Genomic DNA, 9,094 nt, shown 5'->3' with positions numbered 1-9,094 from the left:
CCCCCCAGCCCACTGCAGCGCCCCGGACTTCGGCCTCCTCCGCCGGCGGCCGTTACTCAGCGCCCCAGCGCGGTCACGTGCCCGCACTTTAAAGTAAAGCTAGAACCTTGCTAGTCCGAGTGCATCGTAGGAGTTGAGGTCCTCGTGGGCGGAGTGGGGTCTTCGGGAGGTTTCCTTGGTAACCGTTGTTGGGGAGGGGACGCCCCGGAAGTAGACCATGCGCTTGCTCCGAGGCACACCCGTCTGCGCCTGCGCACACGGGAAGTGGTGGTGGGGGGGGTGCTGAGCTCGGCATGGGGGAGCCGGAGCCGGAGCCGGAACAGATCCGTCTGAAGTGTATCCGTAAGGAAGGCTTCTTCACGGTGCCTCCAGAGCACAGGGTGCGACGAGGGGCTGCTCGGGGTAGTTGTGTCCTCGCCGGCGGCAGGGCGGAGCCGAAACGCACTGGGGCCCTCAGTGTCGCGCTAAAGCGCCAGGTTTCCGGCACGAGCGGGAACGACAGTCCCAGAGCTCCTCGCGACAGGCGCGGAAGCCAGCGGCGGCCGTCCGGGACTCCGGTCCCGGCCGGTGCGCAGACCCCGGGGCGTGTCACGCCTGCGCGAGGGAAGGGCCGGCTCTCTGGCCGCCGGCCGCCTCGGCCAGAGCGCGCTCTAGCGCGGGCGTTTCTTAGTTTTGCGCCGGGGACGGGCGCCTCGTGTCGGGAGACAGTAGCCATGGGAAGAGTTGGAGGCGTGTCTCCCACCGGGCAGTGGGTGCACCGGGCGCGGGGCCCCACCTGTGACCCAGCAGCTTCGTTTGTGCATTACTCCGTGCGGGGCCTCGGCGTGTGTAACTGTCACTTAGTCCTCTCGGGGACCCTTTGTAGAGGTGAGGAGGGTGAAGCTTAGGGGCGTTGGGTGGTTTCGCCAAGGTAGACGGCTCGTGCAGGGGTAGGTGTGAACCCTGGCGGCGGATTGTTTTAACCACTTGCTGGTGCTCTGAGAGGCCGCCTCAGCGTCCAGTAAGGATCCTAACAGACTGGCTGAGTGAGCGCAGGACCCCCCCTTGAGCCGTCCGCTGCCGTCGTTCATCACCGAGACTCGCAGCAGCTGCTCTCGGTGGGGAGTTAAGACATACCCGGACGAGGACAGTGCAGGATAGTAGGTGCTGCGAGACGAAGTGTCGGGATTTTTCAGAGAAAGAATGTTTTCAGCTGGGGGCCAGGAAGCAGTTTTGAAAAGCGATAGCATTTCTCCTGGGCGGGGAAGTGTGACTGCGTTTTGGACACGCAGAGATGAGGAGGGTTCTTGCCAGGCCTGGGGAGCAGCAGGGGCAAAGTCCCGCGAAATACAGAGTGTACGGGAAGCGCCAGGGGTGCAGCCGGGAGAGAGAGAGAGAGCACAGTTAGGTCGAGCCGAAACCGTGGAAGGGCTTCAGTACAGGCAGGTGACTCTGGCTTCGTTCCCCAGGATGGAGGGCAAGGTAAATAGAGGCAGGGAGTCCAGAGAAGGGCTGTTAGAACTTGGACCTTGCCGCACGTGCTTCTCCGACCCAAGGGGAGGTGCTCATTCAGTCTGCTACAGCTGAAGGTGTATTAGGGTACAGGCTCTCTGCTAGAACATGGAGACCCCAAAATACAGTGGCTTAAGTACAGGACTTTATTTCTGGCTCCCCTAACGTCTCACAGGTGGGCCAGGCACTCAGGTTGTCGCTTTGCTCCACCTGTGCCCCACCCAAATCCCAGCCTGCCTGGGCAGGAAGGAGTGAGCGGCAAGCAGCCTCCTTTGATCAGAAAGTTGCAATTGTCCCTTCTGCTCACATCCCATTGGCCAGGATTTAGTCACATGGTCACACCCAGCTGCAAGGGAGGCTGGGAACTATGGCCACCAGCTGGGTGGCTATGTGCCCCTGGGCAGTGTTTCATAACCCAAACGAGGAAAAAACATGTGGATGATTGAGACAGTTTTTGCCGCAGATGTGTTTCCACTGTGCTTGGTAGATGTTTCGTGAAGTTCTTCAAGCTTTTTCCACGTCCAGAGCTTGCTTGCTTCTTTCTTTATTTATTTATGGCCTCGCCCTGCAGCTTGTGGGATGTCAGTTCCCCCGGTCAGGGATTGAATCCAGGCCCTCGGCGCTGAGAGTGCGGAGTTCTAACCACTGGGCGGCCGGAGAAAACCCCAGAACGTAATGTAGAGTGGTGCTGCGCAGTGGACTTTCTGTGATGGTGGAAATGCTCTGTTTTCTGAATCGTCCAGGACGGTCACCACAAGCCGCATGGGGCCATCGAGCACTTCACATGGCTTGTGCAGCTGAAGAAATGGACTTTTAGTTTCATTTTAGTTAATTTTAACCAAATGTGGCTGGTGGTTCCTCTTTTTGGGCAGCACACATCGGGACCATGGAATTGAAAGGGAGTGGTTAGACCGTCTTTGATCTCACATTCAAAGTGGCCAGCAGCATCACCCCATTTTCTCACCTACAAACCCAGGTGTGTGGTCACCTTTCTGTTTGGTGAGCAGGACATGAGCTGGCTTTTTGGTACAAATTGAGTGTCCATATCCATCTCTGGTTCCATTAGCTGCCAGATCCCCTAACCGCCAGCACCTCTCTCTTTCAGCTGGGACGGTGCCGCAGCGTGAAGGAGTTTGAGAAGCTGAACTGCATTGGGGAAGGCACCTACGGCATTGTGTGTGAGTGGCCATGGTGGGAGGCCTGGGGGTCCAGGGACTGTCCCAGCAGCAGCTGTGGCAGGGCTGGAAGGAGGGGACAGGTGACCTCTAATCCCTGGTGTAGTTGCCGTAGATTTCACACCACTCCTGAATAAACGCAAGCATCAGATTGCTAACGTGCACGCGTGAGTAGAGGTAGCTCTTATAGCCGTAAAGCGTACGCCTCAGAGAGCAGCCAGAGCTGCATCCACAGCAGCTGGGACATTGGTGTGCGTCAGACTGCTGTGGGTTTGGAAGATGCACAATTTAGCACAGTGCTTTGGGGAGCCAACTTTGACAAAATAAGAATTCCTTTTTCAAGAAAAGCTACCTTATTTGCTGTTAGAACATAGTAACCACAGAGCACAAAGCAGTGATCTGCATACCAGCTCTAAGAAGGAAAACTTACAGGGAGCTTCTCACAACCAGGGGCCCTGTACCAGCTCAAGCCAGAGGATGCCCCAGGGAGCACATCTCGCAGGGTCGGGTTCTGCTTGCAAGGAGTGTGGACGGGCTGTCACAGGGTACCCAGCAGTCAAGGGGGAAGAGAAAGGGAGCCCCCGTGGGGCAGGAGGCCACACGGTGGGGTCGGGCTTGGATCCTATCCTGGAGGAGTTTCCATTCCAGATAGGGCCCGGGATACCCAAACGGATGAGATTGTCGCCCTGAAGAAAGTGCGGATGGACAAGGAGAAGGATGGTGAGCGCGGAGGGGCCGCGGACCGCTCTGAGCTCACGTGGGAGGGGGAGGAAGATGCGAGTTGCCTGAGGCCCCCCCCAGTCGCGCCTGCTTTCCCAAGGGTGTCTGCATGATGGTCAAAGGAGGCTGATCTCTGGGGGCTGCAGCCTGGCCCCTCCCACACACTCTAGGCCTCAGCCCCCCTGAGCCCTGTGCAGTTCATCCCCTTCACCCTCCCATTGGGTGACTCTGCCTCATCTTCTGTCTCAGCTCAGCGTCACCCCTCCACAGGGCTTTCCCACCCAAGACTGAGCCGGCAGCCCCTGTGTGCTCCATACCCCCCTGCCGACAGCCCCTTGGCTGCCTGTGCAGGCAGGGCTGTGCTGGGCTCACTGGGGGCCACCTGCCATGCATAGGGGTCAGTACAGAGTGCTGCTTGCATTTGATGAAGGAGGGAAGGGTTAAAGGTGCTGGTTAGGATGGCCTTGCTTCTCCCTGAGGTAGCAGGCAGAGCCCTGACAGCGGCGGGCATGGGGGTCCCTGAGAGCTGATGTGGACTGGGGTTGGGGGCTCACTGAGGTAGCTGGCTGTCAGGGGTCCCTGTCTGCAGGGCTGGGCATCACAGAGGCTGTCAGGGGTCCCTGTCTGCAGGGCTGGGCATCACAGAGGCTGTGAGGGGTCCCTGTCTGTCCGCAGGGGGGGTCACAGAGGCTGTCAGGGGTCCCTGTCTGCAGGGCTGGGCGTCACTGAGGCTGTCAGGGGGTCCTGACTGCAGGGGTGGGGCTCACTGAGGCCAGGCTGCGTTGCAGGGGTCCCTGTCTGCAGGGCTGGGCGTCACTGAGGCTGTCAGGGGGTCCTGACTGCAGGGGGGGGCTCGCTGAGGCTGGGCTGGGTTGCAGGGGTCCCTGTCTGCAGGGCTGGGCGTCACTGAGGCTGTCAGGGGGTCCTGACTGCAGGGGGGGGCTCGCTGAGGCCGGGCTGGGTTGCAGGGGTCCCTGTCTGCAGGGCTGGGCGTCACTGAGGCTGTCGGGGGTCCTGACTGCAGGGGTGGGGCTCGCTGAGGCCGGGCTGGGCTGCAGGGGGGGGGGGGCTCGCTGAGGCCGGGCTGGGCTGCAGGGGGGATGCTCACTGAGGCCGGGCTGGGCTGCAGGGGTGGGGCTCGCTGAGGCCGGGCTGGGCTGCAGAGGTGAGGCTCGCTGAGGCCGGGCTGGGCTGCAGGGGGGGGGGGCTCGCTGAGGCCGGGCTGGGCTGCAGGGGGGGGGCTCGCTGAGGCCGGGCTGGGCTGCAGGGGGGGGTGCTCACTGAGGCCGGGCTGGGCTGCAAGGGGGGGGCTCACTGAGGCCGGGCTGGGCTGCAGGGGGTGTGCTTACTGAGGCCGGGCTGGGCTGCAGGGGGGGGCGCTCACTGAGGCCAGGCTGGGTTGCAGAGGTGGGGCTCGCTGAGGCCAGGCTGGGTTGCAGGGGTCCCCATCAGCAGCCTTCGAGAGATCACGCTGCTCCTTCGCCTCCGCCATCCGAACATCGTGGAGCTGAAGGAGGTGGTGGTGGGGAACCACCTGGAGAGGTGAGTGGTCTGCTTGCTGCCCCCACATTGGGTCCTGCCCAGCCCCCTCCCTCTTGCCCTTCCTGCTGCCCCAGGAGGGTCCCTTGGCCCACTTGGGAGGAGGTGGGAGGTGGCCTGCTTTTCCCCCTCTTCTTTTCAGCATCTTCCTGGTGATGGGTTACTGTGAGCAGGACCTGGCCAGCCTTCTGGAGAACATGCCGACACCCTTCTCTGAGGCCCAGGTGTGAGGCTGGGGGCTCTGGTGGCGGGCTTCCCAAGTCCTTGTTCGGCACATTGTGGCAAACGCAGGCTGCTCTGACCCTGCGTCCTGGCCCTCTACAGGTCAAGTGCATCGTGCTGCAGGTGCTCCGGGGCCTCCAGTACTTGCACCGGAACTTCATCATCCACAGGTGGGCGGGGTCCACGGGCCTGGGTGGGGGCGGGGCCTCAGGAGACCTTTCTCCAGAGGAGTGCTGGCTTGTGACATGGGGGAAGTGTGACTGCCAGTACTGACCCAGTGCCAGTTGACGTTGCCCAGTATCCAGGAGAGCAGCAGGCGCAGCCTCGATGCAGTAGAGGTTCTGTAACTGCTCCGGGGGGATGGTCCAGGACCAGGTAATACCTGTTTTCTCCTCTGGGGGGCCGATGGTGTGAGCGAGTCAGGCTCTGAGAAGTGCTGCCGTGGAGAGAGCCTTACTGGAAGGCAGGCCAGGAAGGGCAGAGACTGGAGGGGCAGAGGGGAGGGTCTTGCAGGCCCGGGCAGGACCTTACAGGCAGCAGCTCCGTGTGCCCTCGGTGGCTCGCATGGCCTGGGTGGGGATCAGACACTGCGCTGGAAGTCAGACCTGGGCTCACGGCCTCCTCTGCCAGTTTCTCAGAAAATTACTGAGAGCTCTCTGGTGTTCCCAGCTGCCAAATCGCCTTGCACTGGCTGCCGTCCTCATTTTTAAGAAGTGCAGGGACTTCCGTGGCGGTCCAGTGGTTTAGACTTCGCCTTCCAACGCAGGGGGTGCGGGTTCGATCGCTGGTCGGGGAGCTAAGATCCCACACGCCTCGCGGCCAGAAAATCCAAAACATAAAACAGAAGCAATATTGTAACAAATTCAGTAAAGACTTTAAAAATGGTCCACATAAAAAAAATTAAAAAAAATAAAAGTGCAAACAGGAGGAGACGTATGGGGAAGTGTTCTAAGTATCACTGCGACGGTGACAGCCTCTTTACCCCATGCAGCTTCCTGGGAAGCACTGGTGTTCTCTTTCTGTCACAGGGATCTGAAGGTCTCCAACTTGCTCATGACGGATAAGGGCTGCGTGAAGACAGGTGGGTGCAGGTGCTGGCTCTGTGGTGGGGGCCTCCATGAGCGCCACCTCGACGGGGTGGCGGGCCGGTCCCGATAAGCACCCTGCACACGACAAGCTGGCTGCAAATGTGAGTGGGCAGCCTTCACTGGGTGACACTCTCCCTCCCGTCTGTCTGCCTCTGTCACAGCGGATTTCGGCCTGGCCCGGGCCTATGGCATCCCGGTGAAGCCAATGACCCCCAAGGTGGTCACCCTCTGGTGAGTCCCTGGGGACCATGGGAAGTGGGGGGGTCATGCTGAAGCTGCACAAGGACCTTGGAGGTTTTTAAGCTGTGGGGCTGCACACACTCGGAGGCTGGGTGTGGATGGCTCCTGAGGCAGAGCAGGGCTGTCACCGGGAAGGACCTGCGCCGTCCAGATGGGGCGCTGCTCTGCCCTGCGGCAGCCAGACCCCCAGCCTGGCTCTGAGCTGCTCGGAAGGGGCGGTGGCTTCACTGACGGGAGGACAGGAACAGTGTATGTCCTCTGTCGTTATTTCTCACTCGACATTTTGAAGAAGAACGGGGTTGTGGTTAAGGGCAGGATGCCTTCTGCCATGTGTCCCTCAGCCCCGACCTGTATAGAACGGGCCGGCACAGGACACTGCTGCACGTGGGAGCCGTCCAGTGACAGCAGCTGCCGCCTCGTGTGCTGTCGTGTGTGTCGGGTTTAATGCAAGGGACAGCCGAGCTGGGCTTCATGCTCCATCGTCCAGGCCGATTCTGGCTCTCAGGGAGGGTGGCGGCCGGTGGGTGGGCTGGTGCAGAGCCGCAGTGCCTCGCGGAGGCCGGGCTGGAGGAGAGGAACTGCCAGGCCCAAGGTGGGGTCTTCTGTTCGCAGGTACCGAGCCCCTGAACTGCTGCTGGGGACCACGACACAGACCACCAGCATCGACATGTGGTGAGGGGTGGATGCGCCCAGGGCCTTGGGAAGGGCAGGGTGGTCTTGTGGGAGCTGGCGGGGCAGGAGTGGGGCTGGGGTCTCGCCAGCCTCCCAGCTCCCAGGAAGGTGGGCCTACGCCTGGGGTCCCGAGAGGCAGTGTAAGACAGCTTCGGTGTTCACGGCCCCCGTCGCTGAGGACCCGCCCTCGTGGCCACTCAGAGAGGCCTGCTGGTGCCAGGTCACATGGCCCGGGGGGAGAACCCAGTGGTCACCTGCCCTTCCCGTCGTGACCTCCTCCCAGCTCTGCCCCCGTCCTCTGACCCCAGCACACGGGGGACGGGTCCCGGCGGAGTGGTGCTCTGCAGAGCCGGAGGAGCTGAGCTGAGGCCCCGTGCTCCTCTGCAGGGCCGTGGGCTGCATCCTGGCCGAGCTGCTGGCCCACAAGCCCCTTCTCCCCGGCACTTCCGAGATCCACCAGGTGGACCTGATCGTACAGCTGCTGGGGACGCCCAGTGAGAACATCTGGCCGGTGAGTGCCGGCCCTGCCCTCCCCTCTCCTGCCCCCTGCCGGCCACCAGCCTGCAGCTGCCACTCCCCCCCACAGGGCTTCTCCCAGCTGCCACTGGTCAGCCAGTACAGTCTGAGGAAGCAGCCCTACAACAACCTGAAGCACAAGTTCCCGTGGCTCTCGGAGGCCGGCCTGCGCCTGCTGAACCTTCTCTTCATGTACGACCCCAAGAAAAGGTGCTGACCGGGCCTGCGGGCGGGCAGGGGTGCCGTGACCGAGAGGGCCCCTCCCAGACGGGCCTGTGAGGCCCGGGCCTCTGCCCACCCAGGTCATGAAGCCCTTTCTGAGTCTCCTGTGGATTTCTGGGCACCCGGTCCCTATCTGCCACCCAGCTGTCTGCTGTGTGGGTCGGGTGTGAGGGAGATGGGCCTCGGCCAGGCCCGGGCCCCACGAACGGCAAGGCCTTCTCTCCAGGGCGACGGCCGGCGACTGCCTGGAGAGCTCCTACTTCAAGGAGAAGCCCCTGCGTGAGTCTCCCCCGCCCCCTGGCCGGCGCTTGGCTGGGGGCCCCTGTCCGGGGCCGGGGCCGGGGCCAGTGTTGGGCAGGTGGGTGGTGGGGCCCGGGCAGGCACGGGCTGCTCTTGCCGCAGGAACTGGGTGCAGGGTCAGGAGGGGAGCAGAGGGGGGTGTGGGGGGCCCTTCCCACCCGGCGCTGAGCAGCCCCCTCCCTGCAGCCTGCGAGCCGGAGCTCATGCCCACCTTCCCTCACCACCGCAACAAGCGTGCTGCCCCGGCCGCGTCCTCAGGCGCTGAGAGCCAGAGCCGGCGCTGCAAGCCCTGAGGGCGGGGGCCCCTGGGGCCCGGCCTGTCGCTCGGCCAGGACCGACCAGCTGCCCCAGCTGACTGCACCGCTTCCTGCACCTCCTCTGCCCACCGCTGCCCCAGAACGGCAGGGTGGGGACACGGGGGGATGCCAGTGGGTGCGCCCTGCAGGCCCAGACACCCTGAGGCTGGCCTGCCGGGCGCCACCTGGTGGCTCTGTCGTCTCGTGGCTCTGCCATCTGGTGGCTGGGCTGGGTCCACCTGTTGCCAAGCCCTCAGACACTCACTTCCCAGGAGGAAACTTGGCTGGGCCCATCTCAGGAGGTGTCTCTGGCTTGGGACAAGCCGACCCACATGGTCACTTTTGTCCCCACTTGATCCCCAGGGTCTGCCTGGGAAGGGAGAGGCTATGGTGACCCCCCGCTGGGGCTGCAGGACTCAGTGGGAAGGGGGGGTGGGGGGTGGGGTGCAGCCAGCTTGGTGGACTGGAGTGTGGGCAGCTCTGAGCCCACCAGAGGGACGGCCTTGGGTTGGGGGCTGTGCCCCGTCCCCACTCCCCACTGAGCCCCCTGGGGAGGGGCATGGTTGGGCCTCGGAGAGATAAACGCTTTCCTCACAGACGCAGCTGGATCCAG

The 9,094-nt window shown here is 62.8% G+C and overlaps 1 protein-coding gene across 6 annotated transcripts; it reads left to right on the top strand.

Moving 5' to 3' along the window:
* Positions 1 to 257: 257 nt before the first annotated feature.
* CDK10 (cyclin dependent kinase 10) lies at positions 258 to 9,080 on the top strand. Of its 6 annotated transcripts, none has more exons than XM_061173161.1 (14): positions 289 to 380; positions 2,364 to 2,467; positions 2,597 to 2,669; positions 3,315 to 3,386; positions 4,826 to 4,928; positions 5,068 to 5,149; positions 5,250 to 5,317; positions 6,176 to 6,228; positions 6,397 to 6,466; positions 7,088 to 7,147; positions 7,535 to 7,658; positions 7,734 to 7,873; positions 8,112 to 8,164; positions 8,372 to 9,080. In XM_061173161.1, the coding sequence occupies exons 4-14, from the start codon at positions 3,368 to 3,370 to the stop codon at positions 8,476 to 8,478; spliced, it is 879 nt and encodes a 292-aa protein (XP_061029144.1). In that variant the 5' UTR covers positions 289 to 380; positions 2,364 to 2,467; positions 2,597 to 2,669; positions 3,315 to 3,367; the 3' UTR covers positions 8,479 to 9,080. The 6 variants fall into 6 exon arrangements, with proteins under 6 accessions (XP_061029141.1, XP_061029144.1, XP_061029146.1 ...); XM_061173162.1 differs by having other exon boundaries at positions 327 to 342; XM_061173160.1 differs by lacking the exon at positions 289 to 380 and adding an exon at positions 442 to 867.
* Positions 9,081 to 9,094: the final 14 nt, after the last annotated feature.

Source organism: Eubalaena glacialis, chromosome 18 (genome assembly GCF_028564815.1).
Source record: "Eubalaena glacialis isolate mEubGla1 chromosome 18, mEubGla1.1.hap2.+ XY, whole genome shotgun sequence".
NCBI lineage: Eukaryota > Metazoa > Chordata > Mammalia > Artiodactyla > Balaenidae > Eubalaena > Eubalaena glacialis.
The sequence above is the reverse complement of the archived record's forward strand: the minus strand, read 5'-3'. Positions and strand labels throughout refer to the sequence as shown.